Genomic DNA, 24111 nt, shown 5'->3' on the forward strand with positions numbered 1-24111 from the left:
AAACAGCACAGCAGTTATGTGCTGAGCCGAGAATCAGACACGCACAGGACAGTGATTACAAAATTAAATCTGATCTCATAGTCCTGGTGTGGGCAAAATGCCTGGAATGGATGGATGGCTGCTGATTTATAGAGGAGCTTCCTGATAAGGAAAAATTAGTACATCCCATTTACAGATACTTCTGAGGCAGCTGTGTCAGGGCAAAGAGAAAGGGGGTCATTGTGTGGGGTGGAGGGGAGTGAGCCTCAGTCCTTTCAGGCAGATGCATAAGTAAAGATTTATTTGAAAGATAAAAATGGATTAAATGTTAGACAAAATTGAAAAGAAATTTCCTTTTGGGGGAGAGGCTGCAGATAAATATTTTTCTACCAGGAACCAGAAGAATCAGAAAAGAGGAAAAATAATAATAGCAGTGGTTGTTCAGTTCTAGACAAGAGAAAAACCAGCAAACCTTGTGACCTCATGTTCTCACTGGTGTCCAGATAAGACCTTTAACAGCTGGATTTTGCAAAGGAAAGGCTGAGATGGCGCCTCCTTTATAAAACAAACAAAAACAGTGCCTCTCCACCCCACCTGTGTTCAGTGTACAGAAGAAAGTCACTCAGTAAATACAGCTAAAGCTTGGTTTCATGTCTATAGGCTTTGTTTTCTTGAAACCTAAAATGTGGCCATTAAATTTTTAGAAGGCATTTGACTAGTGGATTAATAATTAAAAGAAGAATATTCAATGATGTCATCTGTTTCTCATTCAATGGTCCTTTTATTTGTGAGATCATTTCTCTCAAAATGAACATCATGGGCTATTGCCTCTACAAAAACTAAAATCTCAGCCATTTGAAGATGAAATTGCTGTTGTCTCTTCATGTTGCTTTCTTTAAGATATTTTTAAATGTCTTCAGCGGTGGGTAATTGATAGAGGTTCCCACCCCCCACTGTTCCCTCGTAGTACACTTAGCATACATCCTCCAAGCATTTTTAAAAGCCAGGTGGTGAGATTCGTTGTGTGTTTAATGTTTGAAATTAAATACCTCTTAGCACTTAAGCCATAGGTTCAATATTATCACCACTGAACTCAGTTAAATATTTTCACTTTTAACTGCAAGGCTCAGGTGCCTGAGTATCATAGAAGAAAATATTTGATTCCAAAAGTAACTGCTACAGTTTGGGGCAATAGCAAATAGCTTTGAGGGGGGGAAAAGAGGTTTGAAGGGAAAATAAACACAATCTCTTAGTTGAATACAGCAGTTGGCAAATGTAGGTGCTTAAAAGCTTTGAAAATCCCCAATTTGGGCTCAAAACATCATAAGATATTAAATTAATTTAGATAAAAGGATTATCCATCAGGGTCAGTAATGTGGTAGAACTGTGGTTTTGATATGATTACTCCTGCCACAGAAGTCAAAGATAAAGCCCCACGTGGAATGAACAATGAAATAATCATATTTGACTCTAGACGTATTGTCATAGGCTCAACTGCCCAGTGCCAGTGTGTTAAGCCATAGCTAAGATCCTGAGCCCTTAATAACATCCAGTGCTAGCTGGCTGCCTTAGAAGGTTCTTGATCACCACATTAGATCCTCTGTTTGGCAATGGTAATTCATCTTGTCCACCTCTTTTTTCCCCCTTAAAACCACACCGACTTCATTGTTATAAATGACATAGCTGGGGGGTTGGGGGGTGTTATTTCTAAATGTCCTGTGTTAAATTGAGATAGGATTATGGACTCCTACTACTTTAAACCAACAACAAAAAAAAAAAGTTGACTGCTTTTTATGCTGCTAAACACGGACTTTTTTTGAATCTTTCATTCTCTCACTTATATTTTCTGAAAATGAATATAATAAAGCAAGAAAATTAACCATAGCGAGGCTTACTATTCTGGTGGCCATTTGGAAGAGATTTCCTGCTGCAGCATAAGAGATAAAAGAGAAAAAGGGGGGCCACGGTTTGCCTCCACCCAAAATGCCTTGGATATTCTATGAAATACAAATGTAGTATTTCCCACTGTGATAATTTCCTACTCTACCTTTTTACTGTCGAGGAGTACAGGACACTCTCCAGCTGCCCATGCCTGGGAAATGCCTACTTTGGGGAACAAAAGTAATAACCATAGGGCCGATTAAGTCAGCTTACAATCCCCATCTCCAGCAGTGGAAGGTATTACTGAAGCATTCAGAACAGTGTTATGCTCATAATGCCTGATTCCTACATTTATTCTGGGAATGAGTAGCCCCCTCATGAGAGTAGGAGTGAGCCACTTTTCTAATACTGTGAGAAGCTGAAATAAATGGGGACAAAATTCAGGGAGGTTAGTGTCAAGCAACCCAAGGCTTGGATTTCAGCACTGGTGCTTACTGGCCATTGGAGGTTAAAAAGATTAGTTCATCTCAGCCGGCCTCAGTTTCCTATCCCATCAGGATAACAATTTCTGCCTCAACAGGAAAGTCATAGGGACAGGGCATTCGATTTGGGCTTTTTAAAGAGTTCATGTAATTTAGATAAGGACAGATGGGTGTCCCAATTAGCAGGCACAGAAAACAGAGGTATCAAGATGGGAAGACCCAAGCTGTTTAGCCTGAGAGAGGAGCAGTGAGCTCATGGCTAGAAATATGGGGAGGGCCTTCAGCATCTGGCAAAAGAGGTGGGATGAATTCAGTGGAAAAAGGGGCCCACTGAAATGGGGAGGGAGCTGTTCTTCAGTATCAGGAAAAGAAAAAGGAATAGAGAAGTAGGGAGACCAATGCCTTAGTCAGTTTGTGCTTCTATAATAATTATACCTAAGACTTGGTAATTTATAAACAATAAAAATCTCACAGTTCTGGACTGTGGACTGGGAAGTTTAGGATCAAGTTGTCAGCAGATTTGATGAGTGCTGAGGGCCTGGTCTCTCTGCTTCCAAAATGGTACCTTGTTGGCCGGGTATGGTGACACATGCCTATAGTTCTAGCACTTTGGGAGGCTGAAGCAGGTGGATTGCTTCAGCTCAGGAGTTCTAGACCAGCCTGAGCAAGAATGAGACCCCATCTCTACTAAATATAGAAAACATAGCTAGGCACTGTGGCAGGTGCCTACAATCCAAGCTAAGGCAACAGCATCAATTGGACCCAAGAGATTGAAGTTGCCATGAGCCATGACAATGCCATGGCATTCTACTCAGGGTGACTGAGTGAGACTCTGTGTCCTCACATGGCAGGCAAGCCCAAAAGGGCCTGGACTAGTTCCCTCTCACCCTTCTCTAAGATACTAATCCATTCCTGGGTATAGATCCCTCATGACTGACTTCTAAAATGGCCCCACCACAATGAAGATGAAGTTTCAACACATGAATCTTAGGGGGACCACGTTCAGATCACAGCAGGCAATGAAGAGACCATCACAGTAATGGTAGAGGGAATGTAATCATGTTCCTGGAGGGGATGATAAGCAAGTAAGAAATGGATGAGAATATTCATAAATAGAATTTAAAAGGATTTGTCAGTAGTGTGAGAAATACTCAGGTTCTGAGGGCTTCAAGCCTGTGATGGGAAGAATGGTTCTGCTGGAACCAAGAAAACAGGAAAGCTGGAGGGACCACTAGGGGACCTTGAGTACAGTTCTGCACCTACTGAGTTCACGCATCAGGAGGAAGCTCTAAGTTGGTATCTCCATCAAACTATTGGAAAGATACACATTTGAGTAGGAGGGAGAAGTCAAAACTGGGAAAATAACATTTCAGATTCCTCCAAAGGTAGCAGATCTTTAGTTTCAAGATTGGGTAAGATTCCCAAAGGGGAGAATTGTGGAAAGAGATACAAGATGAAAATAACAGGGACAAAGAGTGGGAATAAAAGAGCAAGAAGAGTTATTCAGAGACATCATGCGGGGAAAGTTCAGTAGTGTTACTTAGTTCAATGTAAGCATTTCACATTGTATATCGAAGCAGTACCCTGATCCCCATAAATGCATCAATGTAGAAAGTTATGATTTCATGAAAAAAAAAAGAAAAGTTCAGTAGTGTGTGTACGAAACAGAGAAAACGTTTTCAGGTGTGGAAGGAGGGTAAGTGATAGTCAATACCACACAGACATCAAGTGGCCCCAGGGGAGGCCGAGAGCTCCCTCACTGGGGAATGTGGCTCCCTCGGGGTGAACATGTAAACACCAATATCCCCTCTTGAGTATAGTAAGTGACTAACAGTCAGGAGCACAAAATTGATATAACAGAAATGCCCATTTAATTTATTAAATCAGACACTGGCTACATGGTTAGCCACTCCCTAGAACTCTGTATGACATGGTTTTAGCCATTCCCTAGAATAGGACCTCGAACAGGGGGCTTTTATCTGGAAGGAAAAGGTCACTACTAGCATTAAATATTGAATTTTAGAATGGTGCTACAGCAAATTGCGATATATTATCACTCAAATTAAACTTCCAAAGGACTGATTGGCTTAGGATTCCATCATTTAAAATCTCCTGCAATAAAACTGACTTTATGGAAACTTATTAATCGTATATATTAATGCTATTCCATCAAATTATTTTAATAGGTATATTTGAACAGAATGTAAATCTTTCAGATCATTTCTGTTTTAGCAATTTAAGAGCTAATTTGAAGGATGATAGTAAAATGTTACATATCAAATTTGAATCTCGATTTTATCTTCTTCACTTTCTCCAGCAATAATAATAACCAGGAATGTGTCTGCGGTGTCGTAATAGATGACATAAACGCTTGGCGTGGGTATGATTGGAAAATGAGATACTCTAGTTAATCAGATATTGTAGTTAATAGCACATACATTCTCTGTGGACCTCTAAAACAAGACGTGACTAACGGAAAAACCTGGTAAATCTTGGTAACATAATAGGAGATTCACAGACCTCAATACCTGGGGTCATTTTTTAAAACAGTAACAACACTTGATCCCAGGTTATAATCTAATAAGCTCTTTTTTTCACAGTAAAAATAATCTTTTTAATAATCTAATTTCAATAATCTAACGTGTGATTGGAGGATTTGCACTAGACCACCAGAATTTCAGATAAGTCAGTGACGCAAGAAGAAATAGCACACAAAGTGGCTGAGGTGGTGCCTGGGACTCCCTGCACTCATCAAGGGGACGGTTTTGTTTCGTTTAGATGAGCTGCTTCAGAAAGAGCAAAACTACTCGGATGATGTCTTGGCGAAAATGATCAGCGAGCCAAGAATCAGTTATGGAAACGATGCTCTCATGCCATCTTTGACCGAAACGAAAACCACCGTGGAGCTTCTTCCCGTGAACGGCGAGTTCAGCCTGGACGACCTCCAGCCCTGGCATTCTTTTGGGGCCGACTCTGTGCCAGCCAACACAGAAAATGAAGGTACGAGTCCCCTGAGGGAGCAAGATTGTTTTGGTAGATATACGTATGTGTGTGAGACACAGAGACAGAGAGATCTTTTTTTGTTCTCAAGGGGTGATTTTTTTTCTTTGATTATAGTAATAAAATATTTCATTTCTGTGTTACTTTAAGAAGGAATTATTAGGAGTTACTATGTAGTCATTAAAATAACATTATGTTTGTGTGAATTATTCTTTACCATTTTTCATGCTACAAAGTAAGTAAAGTGAAATTTTTTGGAAAAGATCCAGCTGCATTGTATAGATGGTAAAATGCCACCTACTCATGATTGCACAGAACACTTTCAGATAAAAAGCCTCTTGTTTCCCAATGGTCCTCGTTTGCATTCAGGGGAGTGTCATCTGCGGAGTTACCAGTCCCATACAAAGTGGACCCACGATATAATTCAAGAGGCAATTCTACACATGGAAAATGGAGGCAATAACATTTTTCTAATTTTTATTTTCCCGTTCTTTTCTTAACTCTTATAATAATAAAAGCAGGTGTGTAAAGAATACACACTGTATGCCATATATTATTTTTATGACTATTTTTCGAATGAGGAAATGGAGGTGCCTGGAGAGTAAGTTCTTCAGTAGTGATTTTTGGTAGGGATTTTTTTAAAATACTTTCTCACGAAGAGATGTATTATTGCTTCTATTATACTGTTGAAAGGCAATAGTACTTAAGATCTCTGAGTCTTGATTTGTGGGTCTCCTTATTATTAGACCCAACATTCTTTTCACGACCATCTTGATAAGTTTCCTCAACAATCAATTTTTAGATAAAATTGGCAACTTTGGGAGCAAATCAATATAATGGACATACTTGATAATTTGTTTCAACATGTGAGTGCTCAGGCCCAACAGTAGCCTATTGTCAAAGTCAACTGTCTGCCCCATGTGGATGTGACAGTGTCAGATTCAGACTGATACAGGGGGCCTGTTTTGGTTCAGGCTTTACAAGCAGCTTAAGCATTAGTGATGTCATTTTCCAAATTAAAAAGTACAAAAATGCTTTGTGTTTGAATATAAAATTGCATTAGTTCTGGGTTCACATTATCACAAACACCTGTGTGTCCAGTGGGAAATTAGAAAACCATGTAGGGTTCAGGGCAATTTTTATTTGTTGGGATAGCCCTGGGCACAGTGTCTGACATCTTTGGTAGTTCTCCACTAAAATCCAGTAGGTCCTCTCTCTCGCCCCACTCTTAGTGACAGCCAGAACCACTTCCACGGTACCCACCATTTTGTAGGATATTAAGTCCTGCACTACGTTCCTAAATGATACAAATCTAGGTTTAAATTCCAGATTTACTTGCTTCTGAGCAAGTTACTTGGCTTCTCTGGCTGTCTGATGGTTTGTAAAGTAAGGTTGATAATAATTCCTAACTCAGGGGTGAACATTAAATAAGCAGAGTACTTAGCAGAGTACCAGGAACATGGTAAATGTTTAGTGGTAGCTTTTTTTTTTTAATGGAACCAGGATCTTATTAGAGAGATTTTTATCAGCCTGTCTCAAGATGAATTACCATAATGCCCAAACAGCCTATCTTTGAAAGAATGATTATAACAAGCCGTATAATGAGATCCTGTCCTAAAGTCTTCCCTCTCCTCTCCTCCCCATGTACTTGTTCCTTCTTAGTCCTTCCTTTTACAGATATATGCACACACATAGAGCTACTGAAAATATCTAAAATTCTCCAAGGATTTCCATTCATTGTTCACGCAGTCCTTATTATCACAGCTTCAAATGCTTACCAAAAAAATACCTTCTTTTTCTCAGTAACAGTCAAGTCCACAGGAAGGTCTGATGCCCAGGCATTGTTTTAATTTACATTGAAATTTCAAATAAGCATATCTCACACAGTTTTCCAATGTATTAGGCTCTTGAATAGCTGCAATTTGCCTTAAGAAATGTTTGCTCTTTGATTGCAAACCCATAAAATCTAAACGAATGGCAAAATTAAAATGAGGCTCTTGTTATAGAACTGTTGTCAGGGATCACAAAATGATCTGGCCATAGGCATTTGTGATAATAACATTTTGTTTGTTCTACTTTTTATGACTGCTGGAGAAGGCCACTGGTGGCAGGCAGTGGCCCCCAGAGGTCTTTAGAGCCAGCAGTCTGCCTTTTGTAAATAATACGTCCATAAAATACTATAATTTTTTTTTTTTTTTTTATTGTTGGGGATTCATTGAGGGTACAATAAGCCAGGTTACACTGATTGCAATTGTTAGGTAAAGTCCCTCTTGCAATCATGTCTTGCCCTCATAAAGTGTGACACACACCGAGGCCCCACCCCCCTCCCTCCGTCCCTCTTTCTGCTTCCCCCCCATAACCTTAATTGTCATTAATTGTCCTCATATCAAAATTGAGTACATAGGAAAAATACTATAATATTTTTAAAGAGACACAACAGGTCTTCTAAGACAGTATTTATTTATTTGCAGCATGAAGCTGCCCTCTGCTATACTTTTAAGTAGCCATAAAGAGGCAAAGAGGAAGCTGACTTAAATGGTGAAACCGAGGTTAAATAATATCTTCCCTGAAACCTATGAATCAGTCCTTTTTAAGCCTCTCGTATTCGTATGTAAAACTGGGTCCCTGCTGGTTCCTTAGGCCTGGTGGACAGCGTATAAAAGGGAGTACTAGCCTGGGTCTATTACAAGCAATACCAGAACTAACGAGCTTAAAAATCCCACTAGCATGATCCTTCTATTTCTCCTCTTATAGCAAAGGATTTGATTCCAAGCTGCTGAGCGCAAGGGAATAACACATCAGTGCTTACATTTTATTTTAACTCTTTAGGAGAAACTGTTTCTTATTTTTAATATACTAAAAATTCAGTTAAAATGTTCTGAATGCTTTATATTGATGCAGTTACTTTCTGGTTCAGTAAGTAAAGGTCCATTTGAAAAATTGGAAAGTATTTGCACTGGGTAAGGAAATACTGCACTACTTTCTCTTGCAGATGTATGTTCTTTTTTTATGCAACGATGTTATAATTGCCTTTATTATTATTAATTTTTATTAAATCATAACTTTGTACATTGATGCATTTATGGAGTTCAGTGTACTGCTTTGATATACAATGTGAAATGCTTACATTGAACTAACACATCCATCAGTCATAATTGCCTTTAAAAGAAGAAAACCTTTTGTGATACATGCTCCCTGAACTTAAGAGGTACTTAATTTTTGAACATTAATGCATGCTAAGTCAGGTTTAAACTGTTTAAGTCACTGAAACGATTACTGTTTAATCTTTCTAAAAAATAGAAAAGGTTTTAATGCTATTCTCAAGTAATACATGCCCATTAAAAAAAGAGAGACAGGAATTTATAAGAATAATCTTCTCACTCTGAGATAACTAATGATACCATATGGTAGTAATGACTTTTAGACTTTTTTCTACGCACATTTGATGCTTTTTTATTATTCCCTTCAGTAATTGTGGAATAGTACTTTATCATTGGCACGTTTCTCTTGCATAAGTACGTACATTTGAACCCTGGAAAAACCCTGTTTATTTGCAATAAAACTGAGATTCAGAAACAATGTCATTTGCCAAAAATCACAGAGAATGTAAGTGGTTCTTTAGCAGTGAACCCTGGGCCGACCAGCTCTTCAGCTTGCATTTAACCCAGAGATACAGCCGTCTTCCCCTGAGTCAAATACACGTTTTCTAATGACTGTTGATATATGTGATCAGCCCCTCACGGTGCTTGCTTCCCTTGTGCGTATGGTTTGGTGTGTTCTTACCTGCAGCTGAAGCACAATTTGGGGCCCTCGTCTCCAGGAACTTCTGAGGAAGTATGATAATCCTTCAACCAACTCAGTTTTATGAGGAGTAATAAAGTCATCTGTTACAGGTTATTGCAGATGGGGGAAAAGATGAAATGTAGAGAAACGAAACTTCATTGTTGAAATCTATTTGTGAGTTGCAGAAGGACGTATGTCTTCTGATTCATGAGTGACGTGTACTAGAGGTTGGTCCTCCTCACAGCACTGGTCATTATAGAATATCTAATAATGGAATACTTCATAAGTACAGAGGAGTTTCTGAAACAGGCTTTCAGAGTTATTTGTCCCTCACTGCAAGGAGAAGATAGAGATGTTACTGTTTCTGTTTTCTCTGTGGAGAAACAGCCTCAGACATGGTTGGTTGCCCAAGGTCATGGACTCTGTGAAGGTTGGGACTGGGTTTAGACGCCTCTGCTGTTCTCTCCACTCCACCACACCACCAGTCTACGCCAGGAAAGACTGAGCCACCTTTCTCTTTTATTTCACCCAAATGTCCTCCTATAAATATTTTCTTGTGTTTTGAATACTTGGCTTATTGCCACGTTCTCCCCTCTCATGGTTCCTGTCAAAATGTGGCATCCAAAATCTATATGGACCTAAATCTCATCTTCACGTGCCTGGCCTGTGTGCATCAGTAAGCCGGATGTCTTCCCTGAAGTTGCCGAAAGCCGACCCCCTGGAGCACACTTGGTCTCCATCGGGACCTGTGTTCGCTTTCTCCTTCCTTCTGCCCTTCACAGCTCCAGGCCTTACCAAAGGGGCTTTTTCTCCTCCCTCAGCTTCATTTGTTCCTTGGCCATTTATTAATCTTAAAAGTCTTGCTTCTCTCCCCCTCCCTGGTTTCTTCAAAGACCCATCTAAGTGCAAGGAAATATTTTCTAAGAATCAGAAGTGCTTTGGGAACACCGGATGATGGTTGGTGAGCGGTGGTGGAGAATAGCGTGCCGCCCACTCTGCTTTCTTTGGGTCAGGCCCAGAACACATACAAAGGAAACATTGGGAACACCGACAAATATAAAAGGAAGTAGCCTTATTTCATACATTTCAGCTGTATGTCATCTGTCGAACGGAAACCAGCTTTTTGACAAAAAAAAAAGAGAGAGAGCGAGAGAAAGACTGTGGTCTATCTCTTGTGCCCGCAAACGAAGGACAGATTCGATTCGCTAAATGGCAGATTATGTGGTGAGACTTTGCTCTCCTGGCAAATTCATAATTGCATTTCCCCTGGAAATTTAACACAGTCCTTTTGTAGTTAATTAACTGTAAAATAAGATAAGATTGCACAGTTGTAAAAGGAGTTTTAAGGTTTTTCTTCTGGGCAGAGTATAATATATTTTAGTTCTAATCAAAAGCCAAGAACCCATCGCTAAGCTAGTGCAGAGGAAAATCCACCTTTCTTCCCCTCCTCTTGGATGTCGATGCACGTCCTGGTGAGGGCTTTTATTAGAGAAATGAAGGAGCAGGACTGGCACATCAATAGCCATAACCCTTCTGAAGCGGCACCCCTCCCGTGTTCTGATGCTTGGGATTAACTCACTGTGGTTCTTTTCCAGCTGCTGCTTTTTGGTAACTTGTTTATTGCACATGCTTTTCCCTGCTCTGGGTTTGGGAGCCACGACTCACCATCTTGATTTGTCTTGTTTGCTTTTCTGTGCCTCTTGCTTCCTGTGCCCAGTTGAGCCTGTTGACGCCCGCCCGGCTGCCGACCGAGGACTGACCACTCGACCAGGTACCGGACCTGCTTGCCTTCTCAGCATCTTGTGCTTGAGCTTGAGCAGACGTCACCTCCTTTCTTCGGGATAAAGCCGCTCTCAGTGGTGCAGGTTGCAGTTGAGAATTTGAAGTGACCCTAGAAACAACTTTGCCAAACACTTCGCTTTTCCTTCCACTTCATCTCCCAAGTTGCAAATGAAGTGACCTAGTTTTTATTTCTGAACTTTCTGATGAAACTTAAAAGAGAGCCTTTCCAACTTTTGTAAGGTTTTTTCTTTCTTTTCTTTTTCTTTTTTTTAAGTGGAGAAGATTATAATAGAGTCTATCCTCAAAAATGGAAGCCCAGACAGATGCCGGGCATCTGGCGGTGACTTGGTTACTGCTGGGAGCGTCTCCTCTTTCCTTTCTTGTTTGGTGTCCAGATGGGGCCTTTTCTAACTAAACTGGGCTCAAGCTTCAATCAGTTACTGAAGTAGACATGATTTCCTGAGAATACCAGATTTGGTGCATCTCCAGAGCCAGAAATACTTTTTCTCTTTGGTGGGTTGTATATACTTATTCTCAATGAGTGGCTAAAGTAACACAACAGATGTATATGCATAATTTTGCACATAAGCCCTTTATTTTTTGTATTACTTACAATTCCCATTAACACTGAAAAACAAACACTTCCTTTTTACAGTTTCCCAAGCATTAAGAAGAAACACATTTTCACTCTTTGTTCTGTATTTAGCCTGTGACTCAAACTTAGTCTTGTGAATAATGTCACAGCATAACGGAAACACGTCCACACCTGGTCTCCACCCCCTGGGCAACTCACCCAACTGATAGTAGCCAATGTTTTCAGTGAACTAGGAAGAAAAGGAAAGTTACTGAATTGGCAAGGCTGTATATTCTGGGAGGATTTTACTCCTATGTAGCACATACTTTCCCATATTTATTTTCTTCTTTATTCTCATAATATCTCCATGCAATTATCAAGGAACAGGCAATTAACCTACTCTGGAGATAGTAGTAGTACGTGGAAGGCAGCCTTTGCTCCCCGGTTCAGACACAGTCATCTTGCTGCCACTGCAGGCTCCAGCCAGGTCTGCTTCCAGCCGCAGTTGCTGATGAAGACTCAGAGTCCACCTTGTGGCAACTTCATGGCCTCATGCTGTGATGAACAGTGGCAGCAGAGACAGGAGAGTGACACATCTTGACAGCTGATTTCGCTGATTTTGTGAATCTCTGTAGGGCTTTTAAGGGGAACTTAAAGTGAGTCAGAGACAGTTTCCGTTCTCCTAATGTCCTCCTGATTGTCAGTGTCATGTAAGTGAATTTCAAGGAGCCAGCAGTTGACATTCCTATTCTGCTCAGCCAGCTGGTGAAGCCTTGGCTCAGTTCAGTTCTAATCACAACCAAAACCCAGCTCAGGTTGGTCATTTGCCTGGAGACCTTTATTTTTCCAAGATGCTTCCCACTTAATTTTTATTTTTTTTTATTTTATTTCCTTATTTTTTTGGAGACAGAGTCTTACTATGTTGCCCTCAGTACAGTGCTGTGGGGTCACAGCTCACAGCAACCCCCAACACTTGGGCTTAAGCAGTTCTCTTGCCGTGGCCTCCCAAGTAGCTGGGACTACAGGTGCCTGACACAATGCCCAGCTATTTTTGTTATTGTTGTTGCAGGTGTCCTTGTTGCTTTAGCTGGCCCGGGCCAGGTTCAAACCTGCCAGCCTTGGTGTATGTGGCTGGAGCCGTAACCACTGTGCTACAGGTGCTGAGCTGTCCACTTAATTTTTTTAAAAAAACATGGTTTTCATCTACAAGTGTGAAATGTGAGTTGGAAGCACTCAATTTAACCAATTTTACTAAGTTCCTACATTGGGGAAGGTGGGCCTATATGTTCTTATTGAAATATCCAGGAGAAAATAACACCACCAGTTGATTTTCTTTTTCTTTTTCCTAATTGAACATGAAAAGGACATTTCCATACATTGTCAAACAAAAATAACCTATGGTAAAAGAAGACCTAGAAAATAGCTGGCAGTATTATACAGGTGGGAGAAGCCACCCCAAACCTTTCTTGTACCAATAACATTATTTCATGTTGATATTAAACAAAGATGGATGCACTAAATTCCGGGGAGGGTCAAAAGAAATCCAGTGGTAAGGTCTCCACCGTCAGGAATTTGAAGTGTAATACAAGGAACACATGTTGCACATTTAGGAAGATGAGATGGAATTCTGAAGGCAAGCAAATACAGAGCAACCTAAGTGCCAACAAGAATGTTCTATGATGTGAGCAGATGAAGAAAACAACCAGAGAACGTGCTGAAGATGAGCCTCCAGAGAGGTTGTGAAAGATTTGAGGCACTGGATTGACAAAAAAATAAGTGAACAATTTTCTGCAAGTGAGAGAGCAGCCTAGCCCAAGCTTCCTTTCTTACACTACATATGGCTTGGGTGCACGATACGATAGCCACAGGTTAGAAAGAATACTCAGAGAGGAAGTGAGGAAAATTCTCTGCTTAAGGTCTGAATGTTGATGAAGAGTGATATTTGCTGGGCTTGTATTAAGACACAGACGTGCTGTGAGGCACCTGTGGCTCAGTGGGTAGGGCGCCGGCCCCATATACCGAGGGTGGCGGGTTCAAACCTGGCCCCAGCCAAATTACAACAAAAAAATAGCCAGGAGTTGTGGCCGGTTCAAACCCAGCCCCAGCCAAATTGCAACAAAAAAATAACCAGGCATTGTGGCGGGCGCCTGTAGTCCCAGCTACTGGGGAGGCTGGGGCAAGAGAGTCGCCTAAGCCCAGGAGTTGGAGGTTGCCATATGATGTCATGGCACTCTGCTGAGGGCGATAAAGTGAGACTCTGTCTCTACAAAAAAAAAAAGACATGGACGTGCTTTTTACTTTGGTGCCTGTGGCGAGACTGTGAAACATTTGCCCCTCTGTTTTGTAGCACAGTTTTGGTTCTTTATAAGCACATTTTCGAGACCACACCCTTGAGTCTAACGTGGTGAATTCTATCTTAAGACTTAACAGACCTGGAAAGCCTTCCCAGGATTGTCATATGTCACTGAAGTAGTGACATTGTTTTTGAATAACCACTGATGTCACTCAAAACCAAGTAAAGAAGGGGTTCTGGTTTTGGTGTCCCCCACCCAGAGCTATATAATCGCAACTGAGGAAAATGACTTCTCCCTCACTCTTCATATCTGAAAAATCAGAAGATAGTAACTTCTGGAATGTGATGTTAAGCAAGGAGCCCAGGATAACAGTGGTGATTTCAGGATGTTAACAGCCATTACAGCCATTCCTCCTGGCTTATTTCCGAAGAAAAATAGACTCTGAAGAAATAATTATACAATCTAATCAGAATAAAAAAGAAAAATACATTAGTAGGCTCTTCACATGGGGCAGAAAGCTGCCCTTTCTGTTATGATGTATTATTGCCCTTTTCCAGTTCAGATAAAGGAAAGTCAGGTCCTGAACCCCAAAGCCAGGTAAGAGGTGTCATGAAGAACATACCCCCCTTTCCCCCAGATGAACAGGTTCTCCCCATTCTTCATGACTTAGAGGAAGAGAGAGAGCTGCAATCACCAGGGCTTAGGACAGCCTATCAACTAAGGCCCCTGTCCTTTATTTAAAACTACATTACATGCAATATCAGCTTATCACTGATGGTATTTCCCTGTGTATGGCCTTATTAAATTTTTTTCTTTTTTAGTGAGATTTGATTAATGTATAAAAAGTATTTACTAAATGACTATCCATGCTAAACAGAAATGAACTAGCAAGAGCTCTTTTCTGCTGAGAGCCTCTCAAACTATTGAGCTATACGTATTCATTATTTGTTGTTGTGCTGACTTGTTATATAAATTTATATTTTTCTTATTGAGACAAATTCTCACTCTGTTGCCCAGGCTAAAGTGCAGTGGCATCATCAGAGCTCACTGCAACCTCAAACTTCCAGACTCAAGCAATCCTCCTCCTGCCTCAGCCTCCCAAGTAGCTGAGACTACAGGTGTGTACCACCACACCTGGCTAATTTTTTGGTTTGTGTAGAGGCATGGTATTACTCTTGCTCATGCTGGTCTGGAACTCCTGGCCTCAAGTGATCCTCCCACCTTGGCCTCCAAAAATGCTAGGATTACAGGCATGAGCCACCCTGCATGCCTGAATTCTTTTTTTTTTTTTTTTTTTTTTACTATTAAAAGTATTCTCAGTATCTTTTCAGAAATATGCAGGCTTATAAAATTTTGAGTGGAGAGCTTATTCTTTATTTTTTAAAGTAATTATTTGGCTCCCAAATCTAAAAGGGAAGACTTTCAAGAGAGGTGTTTTTTTTTTTTTTTTAATCTCAGAAATATAGTTGTAATTGTCACATTACTAGATTTTGATGGCAGAAAAGGGGTGAGCTATAAAGAAATGTGTTTATACAAGGATCTCAGATTGTAAAGGGCTTAGAGAAAGATAAAAATATACAATCACTGAGAATTAAAAGAATGGTTAGCATCATTGCCCTATAAAAATAAGGATCAGGAAGTTAGAGGACAGAATGAGTTGAAACTCACAAAAAATCCTAGTAATTTGAAAGTAACAAAATAAGAATAGAGAGCGCTGCAGGTCTCACAGTGGGGAGGGGGTGTTGGGGTGGGCGTTAGGTCAGTGAGAGGATGAGAATTAAAGAAATCAGAAAGAAAGGGAAACTGTCCCACTTTGATTGTGTCTCTTATATCTATATTTGAACCTCTGATAAAAGGAAATTAAAGCCCAAGATAGATCAAGATAAAAAAGAAATCACCACCCCTCATGTTAGTTGTCTGTTGCTGTATAACAGCCCCAGAAATTAGCAGCTTAAAACAGCAAGCATTGTTTCTTACAGTTTGTATAGGTCAAGATTTGGAGTGTGGTTTAACTGGTTGGTTCTGGTGCAGGGCCTTTCATGAGGTTGCAGTCAAGATTGCCCGAGCTACAGTCATCTGAAGGCTCAAGTGGGGCAGGTGCATTGTCTGTTTCCAAGATGGCTATCACAGAAGACCCCAGAACCTCACCATCTGCTGGTGTGTCCTCCCCACAGCATGGCAGCTGACTTCCCGCACATTGATTGTTAAGAGGGAGAGAACAAGAAGGAAGCTTCAGTGCTTTTTATAACTTAGTCTCAGAAACCATACCCAGTCAGTTCCGCCATATTCTCTTCATTGGAAGCAAGTCACTATTTCTAGGCCATACTCAAGGGAAGGAAATTAAGTTCTCCCTCTTGAGGAGTATCAACCAATTTATGGATATGTTTTAAAACCACCCAAGCCCAAGTCCTTATGACCCAGACAAATCGCAAGTTAAGAGAACTTAAAAGTGAAATAGAGCCACTGTCCATAATTTTTGTAGGACTCTGAAGAACAGAAGGAGAGCTATGAAGGTAAAGATATGAATGTGTAGCTCTTATCTTTACCTTAGCAGAAGGGAGAGACAAGAACTTGGCAATATGTGTACAAGCCAGGTGTAGATGGATGTCGTTCATGGGCCTGTTTTCTGGTAAGAGACTAAATGGAAGCTTTTTGAACAGTTGGATGAGGAAAGTGAGCTGTGTTGCAACCAGTGTGGATTCCCCAGGTTTTGTCAAATTATCCTCACCCTCTCTTTGTGTATATAATGATATCAGACCGGGGCATCTTCTGCTGTTGACATTGTACATTTCATGGTCAGCAAGTTTTATGGGAGGTTGCACAGCACCTCGTAGACAAGATTGAAAAGAATGGTTAGGCCAAGAGCAAGAAATTAGTTCCCATGGGAGCTGCAGGCACTGGGAATATGTAGCCCAAGTAAAAAAAGAGTCGGCAGGAACATATTTCTTCCTTAGGTATCTGATACCCATTCAAGGTTATAATGCGAAAGGGAGGATGAGGCTTGCTCTGAGTTGAACCAGGATCAAAGGGTGGAAGTTGTAGGAACGCTGATGTTGGCCTAATAGAAGAAAGATCATTCTAGTAGGCAAATCTGAAAATAAAGGCAATCTGATCTTTCCTCTGTGTTCAAGCAGGAGCTGAGAAACTGCCCCTAGGGGGAACACTGGATGGGAGATGATTTTAAAAGACCCTTCCATCTTCAAGTTCTGATTTTTAATAATTAAATGCTACAGCATAGAAACTGGTATTTATACTTTTTACTTTCATTTTTGTATTTAAAAGCACTTTGCATTTTGTTTTTAAGCTTCAAATTATCAATTGATCAATGAAATCCATTGCAACAATTAATGTTAAGAATCATATAGCAATTTATAGAGAAGGAAGAGTTAGTAGGTTATAAATTATGTTAGTCCCAAAGAAGTATTTTTAAATATTATGTACTATAGCTCTTTATTCAGCAGATGAACCAGTTATAATCTATATCTATAACTAGAACACTTAACTAAATAAATTATATAATTTTTGCAATGCTTCATTGTATAGATACATGAACATAATTTATTTGTAGTTGGAACAAAGCCCAAAAGTAGCAGTTTTGTTCTACCCAGGTAACTAATGCTCATTTTTAAAGCTTTTTATTATTTTTTTCTGAAGTAATGAGTGCACATGGAAAAAGACATATCATAGGCTAAATAGCCAGCATATTCTAGGAACAAATCTTTGCCAACCTCCCAATCAGCATTTAATTTCCGCTTTTTCTCTTTTCAAAAATTATACCTTGTATCTAAAGGCTGTAGAAGCCTTAAGTATAGATTTCGTTAATCTTTAATTTCTTTTGTTTTAAAATACATAGTGGTTTAGGATTTAAATACAGGGTGCCGTTTTTCTTGAAGAAAGTCATTCATCAATTTTTCTCTAACCACAGGCCTAGAAAGAATGTTTTGGTAGCCTTTGTCTTATGACGTTATTGTTCATAGGTAAAACTAATTGATCGCCCTGCATATTTTGACTGTGACATAACGCAGGTTCTGGGTTGACAAATATCAAGACGGAGGAGATCTCTGAAGTGAAGATGGATGCAGAGTTCCGGCACGATTCGGGATACGAAGTTCATCATCAAAAATTGGTATGTGAAATAATTTAACCTCTTCCCATAGTTTGGTTTGTCTCACCAAGTGGCCTGTTAACTCTTATTCACCCTGTGCCAGACATCAAACTAAGGAAAAGATCAAAATAAAATGCTTGTCTATAGGATTACCACAAAAACAGGAAGAAAATGGAAAGAGGCTCAGTCTGTAGTTCTACAAGTCAGCTAAGCCCAGGCAGGTTTTAAAGTACAATTCATCTCAGTACTGCAGCCACTTTAACTTTCACTCTGTTTTCTAGGGAAATAAGTTGAAAATAGGTTTGGTAGAAGGATCAGAGTCTCAAATAACCATGTGAAAACATGGCTTGGTTCACTCAGGTTCACACCTGCACCTGTCTTGTTCTTCCTCCCCAGTCCCTCCCCCACCTCTCATGATTTAAGTTCCCTTGCAAGGGCAGGATTGTGGGGTGAGCAGGACCCCATGACAGTCCCAATACTATTATCCATCAAAAGGTTTGGGCAAGGAAGGCAGCAGCTTACTTTTGTGCTGAAATCACTTTCTCCCCTCTCCTCCCCAATGTTAGAATTGGAACAAGTCAAAAAGTAGCCCTCTTCTTTGCAGGCAGCTCCAATGGTTTCATAAAATCCTTTACTAAAGGCTTAGAAATTCAGATAAATCAAATCCTGGATTATGACAGGGTTCCTTCCATCTTATCAGTAAGCACAGTAAGGGGATTAAAGTAATAAAAAAGACAATTTTATCACACCTTCAGTGGTGGGCAAAACATGGTAATTGTCTGATAGCAATGATATTTGAGAAGTACACGTTGCTTCTTTTGTTTTTTGTTTCTGTGTTTCTGTTTGCTCTTTTTCAAGCAGAAAATATCTTTCTGGCTTCATAAAGTTGATAAACCCTATGATTCATCCCCAGAAGAAATGTTTTTAAAGTATTATTTATGCCTCACTTCACTCTAAATAATTGAAGCAAGTGAAAAACAGACTTGGGATTTGGATTTGCATTTTTAACTCCTGTATTTTTCTTCTTTAAAAAAAAATTGAAACATGGTTTTCATTGGCAAGATAATCCAGTTATCAATTATTGTAAAATCAGGAGTGTTCTTGATTGGGTTGTTGCTGAAGAATTTTTTTTTAAACTGGAGGAACTGCTGAGAGTTGGTGGGGCAGAAGGCTGAAGCTGAACATGCAGATTCGCATTTTCTGGTGCCTGTGTCATAGAAACCCATCTCCACAATTGCACTAACTCCAATAATGCAACAGTGACTAATGGTGGCGGCAGCAATTAGGAGAATTAGCTCCCTCTACTGAACTAGTTGATAAGATAATGTACTATAATTAGTGCAATGAATATTATGAAATTACAGTATTTTCTTAAAGACCCAGGAATATGTCCAGATGTGCATTTATTCCTGATTACCTCACCCTAGTATCATTAGCTAATGATTTGCTTTTTATAAAAATGTTGAGCTAGCATATTTGTTTAGCAAAGGGAATAATTATGAACAGTTTCTAATATTTTTGCAGATATACTATGAATAATCCCCATTTGGAAATTCGCTTTGCTCTATCTTATATTGCCTTTTCAGATTGCTAGTGTCTTAGTTTTAGCTATGAAAACTGATCATTTTGCTATCTTGAGTCTTTATTGAAAGAATTATTTAGGAAGCTACAGGCAAATCTCAGCAGTTCCAAGACACCACAAAAAAAATGAAGGTCACGAAAAAGCAAATCACACTAATATTTTTATATATATAAAAGGTATGTTTATACTACACCACAGTCTATTGTATCTAAAAATTCAGTGTACATAGTTTAACTAAAAAATATTTTATTGCTAAAAAGTATTAGCAATTGCCTGAACCTTCAGTGAGTCTGACGGACTCTGCTGGTGGAAGGTCTTGCCTAAAGTTGATAGCTGTGGACCGACCAGGATGGTGATTGCTGAGGGTTGGGGTAACTGTGGCAATTTTTGAAAATAAGACAGTGATGAAGTTTGCTGCATCAGTTGACTCCTCCTTTCGTGAAAGATGTCTCCATAGCATATGATGCTATTGGATAACATTTGAACATTCGATAACAGTAGAATGTCCAATATTCAAGTCAGTCCTTTGACACTCCACCACTGCTTTCTAAGTTGATGTAACATTGTAAATCCTTGGTTGTCATTTCAACAATATTCAGAATATCTTCACCGGAAATAGATTGCATCTAAAGAAAACACTTTCTTTGCTCATCTGTAGAAGCAGCTCTTCATTCAAGTTGTATCATGAGATTGCAACAAATTCAGTGGCATCTTCTTCAGGCTCCATTTCTAATTTTAAACTGCTTGCTATTTCTACCACATCTGCAGCTTTTGATACAAAGTGAGAAACATGTGACTGTTCCTTTCATTTCAACACTGGAGATCATTGGAGGCTTATTCATTGGCCTCATTTTAATATTTTTGTGTCTCAGTGAATAGGGAGGCCTGAGTAGAGGGGGACAGACAGAAGGACAGCTGGTGGGTGGAGCAGTCAGACCTCAGACAATATTTATCAATTAAGTTCACTATTTCACATAGGTGTGTTTTGTGGCACCACAAAACGATCAAAATGGTAACCCCAAAGATCACTGATCACATGTCACCATAGCAGATATGATAATAAAGTTTGAAATATTGTGAGAGTTACCAAAATGTGATGTAGACTTGAAGTGAGCACATGGTGTTTTATAAACAGTTAGGAAGAAATGTAGTGCAACAAATATACTGAATACATTTTTCTGTGTGTGTTCTCCAAATGCTTTTTATGTCTTAGTAAAATAAACAGCTAGAATAAAGCAACATTTTAAATGTGGATTTCTAGACCCAGTAGTAAGAATGCGTGACTTAAAATTGTCATTGCCTAAACTTCCGTTTGAAATAAAGTGTACTTTAAAAAGCATTATGCTGCTCAAGGTCGATTAGAATCCTAATGAATTACAATAACTAGAAGTAGATGACAAGATGTCATTTTTCTTTTGTTTGACTTCTTTGCTTTAGAATGCTTATTTCTATGTGTTCAAAATGTCCCTCCCTAGAAATTGGGGCATCTGTAGGTTTGAAAAACACCTAAGGCCAGTCACTTAGAGTCATGTCTCAGGTCTCCCAGCTGAGAACCTGCCACGACTGGGAAAACGCTGACCTCCTCTCGTCATCCTGATCCAGACCCGTCTAACTTTTGGTAGATCCAGCAGCTACCTTCACAGTGCTCACCAAATGTTCCACCTGTCAGAGGGTTTCAGGTTTCTGCAGCCCTGTGTTTTGACAGGTGAGGTGAAAGTAGACTTCGTCTAACTAGGGAAGCTACCTGTTGTACATCGTTCTATAGTCTATGACTGTCATTCCTAAGAAGTACAACATTGGATTTCTTTCTCAAGGAAGCACCAAAGGCATGACCAACCAACTCAAAGATTGAGTTAGGGCAGAGAATATACTGAAACTTGCCACTTAGCTCATCCAGGTGTCTCCTACGATGATAGTCCTTTTTCTTGATTTGTTTTCAAGGTGTTCTTTGCAGAAGATGTGGGCTCAAACAAAGGTGCAATCATTGGACTCATGGTGGGCGGCGTTGTCATAGCAACAGTGATTGTCATCACCTTGGTGATGCTGAAGAAGAAACAGTACACATCTATCCATCATGGTGTGGTGGAGGTAGGTAACCTGGGCTACATGTTTGCACGTGGGAATCAAAGGAAGACTAACTAGGGGGGAAATTATGCTTTGCATTAGACTGAGGATTATCTAAATATCTCTCCTTTGGGAGAAAAAAATGATTCCTTCTTAATGTTCAAGTTACAGCTGTTCTTTTCTTGCTTTGATTTTCATTCATTCCATTTTACTGTGAATATTAATGATTGAGGTGTTGAGATGAGGTGTCATCATCTCAGCATATAATTCATATTGAAATTATCAAAGGAAGACAAATGATAATGTATGACAAAAAATTACAATTACGTTTATAAACACTTTAAAAAAACAAATAATAAAAAACGTGATCAGAAGTTAGAAATAAAAATGGAAGTGGGTGGTTGTTTTTCATCCCCAAAAAACCTAAGCCCATTCATTCCTGGATTTCTTTTGTTTTAAATAATCTGGCCTCTAAGTAAAACCAGGTAGTGGTAAATGATACTAATTTTCAGTACAGATGGACTCTTTCAAGTGTTGGAGAAAATTACATTGTACTAAAGGGCTCAGCAAAACATGCATGATTGTTATTTGATGTGTTTCTTCAACCTGTTACCCTGTACTTCCCCCTGAAATATCTTAGTTTTAAGGTGTTGGAAGGAAGGAAGTTTACAGGTAAGTTATTTTTATGCCTTTAAAATGTTGTTTTGTGGGGAGAAAATAAAAAATCAGAGGGCATAAACCATCTAAATAAATTAAATTTGGGTGAAAAGAAATCTCATTTTATTTAGCACTTAAAATCTCCCCAACGACCTGGTTATAGGAGCTGCTAATGGAAATTGGTTTTGAATCTTATTTCCCTTGTTCATATTGGTGTGAATATTCTAAAGACCACTGTGATAAATGACATCTAAGAAACAGCAGGTAGCAGTGTGGAAAAGAACCGAGTGATTCACAAACTAGAGTGTGAGTGTGTAAAAAAAAGAACCCACAGTGCGCACATCAAGTTTGGGGCATTGCTGTCTTTGTGATAGTATAGCTAAGCTTGTATGCCTTGAAACAGTGCAAAATATATTTTCATTAGTATCAGTTGAATTCCATGTTTGGGCAAAAAAAAGGGTTTTATACTTGAGCAATTTAAAAGTCCTTTTTAATTTCTTTAATATAATATCTTTTAATGGCTTTGACCTAATAATCTGCCCAAGAAGCAGCTGCCTGTCTGCAGAATTTCTAGCCAAGTGCCTGTCTTGGTTGCCATAGGCCAAGGAGCTCACCTAGGGCCGCCATTACAAAGAACTATAGACTGGGTGGATTAAGCAACAGAAATTTATTTCCTCGAAGTTCTGAGGCTGAAAGTCTGAGATGAGGGTGTTAGCAGGATGGGTTTCTTTTGAGGCCTCTCTATTGTGGTCTGCGGAAGGCCTTCTTCTCCCTATGTCTTCACATGGCCTTTCCTCTCTGTTTTTCTGTGTCTGACTTACTTTTTGTAAGGACACCAGTCATTAGATTAAGATCCACCCTGATGACCTCATTTAACCTTAATTACCGCTTTGACCCTGTCTCCATTCTAAGGCACTGGCAAGTTAGGACTTCAACATTTGAATTTGAGGGAAACACAATTCAGAGCCCAGTGATGCAACAGAAAAGCAGGGCCTCTACCAGGAGATCCCCTGGTGTGCATGAGGCTTGCCAGGTGCTTTTCCAGAAAGACACACCCCAGACCTAGGGAAACAAGTCCCCAGTAGAAAGCTGAGCGTCTGAGCATTGAAAATTTCCCCAACTGAATGAGACAGGCAGTCAGCTTTGAGAATCACTAAGGCGTAGTATTATTCCTCCTTCTCTGAGCAAACCTCAGGGAGTAGAAAATGGTATCTCTTATCTCCCAGATAACCGGCTGCCTTTTATGTGTTCCTCTAGTTGCCTGAATTTAATGTTACTTTTGGTCACTTACCAAGAAATGTCTCCTTGGAATGCAGAAAAGAAATGGACACTTTGACCCAGATTTGAAAAACAAAAACATTAATTTTTAAGTCAAATTGTATCCTTCCAGGAGCAAAATTAGGAAAATTACAGTGGTTCAGCTCGTTTAATAGATCCTGATTCTGCCGTCTACTGGAGAGCACCCAGGAACCTTTCTAGATTGAGTGCCCCACCTTGTTTTGTGTTTCCTTTTGTGCAATTCTTCTCACCAACTTCCTCCTTACTTCCTCCTTAAAGAAAGATGTTATCCAGAGCCTGGAAATGATCCCCTTTTACCTTCAAGCCCTTTGCATGTGTCCATCCTGTCACCCACCCTTTGTTCAGCTCTGTGTCGAGTCTGTACAGCAGTGATGGTATAGAACATCATCTAAGGCACCACTCCCCTTTCCTGTCCTCAAGAACGTGCAGTCCAGCTGGGGTGGTAGAATTTGGACACCAAGAACACCAGCCCCGGCATCTTCCGTGGGGGGAGAGGGTGTTTCAGGGCACCATTTCTCCCGATGTACCAGAGTCTGCCTTGAATGGCGGGGACCCTCCTGCAAACCCCATCTGCCTACCATTTTTTTTCTTTTTATTTTCCTATCTTTTTCTTTTTCTTTTTCTTTTTT

At 39.8% G+C, this 24111-nt stretch overlaps 1 protein-coding gene across 7 annotated transcripts in view; it reads left to right on the forward strand.

The window, feature by feature from the left end:
- APP (amyloid beta precursor protein) overlaps positions 1-24111 on the forward strand; it is a 295844-nt gene that overhangs the window by 264378 nt on the left and 7355 nt on the right. For 4 of the 7 annotated variants that reach the window (XM_053565412.1, XM_053565414.1, XM_053565416.1 and 1 more), the window contains 4 exons: positions 5121-5342; positions 10843-10896; positions 17801-17901; positions 21404-21550. In XM_053565412.1, coding sequence (XP_053421387.1) covers positions 5121-5342; positions 10843-10896; positions 17801-17901; positions 21404-21550 — 524 coding nt within the window. The remainder of the gene's footprint in view (positions 1-5120; positions 5343-10842; positions 10897-17800; positions 17902-21403; positions 21551-24111) is intronic. The other 3 variants (XM_053565413.1, XM_053565415.1, XM_053565418.1) reach the window with 1 other exon arrangement.

Source organism: Nycticebus coucang, chromosome 16, assembly GCF_027406575.1.
Source record: "Nycticebus coucang isolate mNycCou1 chromosome 16, mNycCou1.pri, whole genome shotgun sequence".
In the NCBI taxonomy this organism is placed as follows: Eukaryota; Metazoa; Chordata; class Mammalia; order Primates; family Lorisidae; genus Nycticebus; species Nycticebus coucang.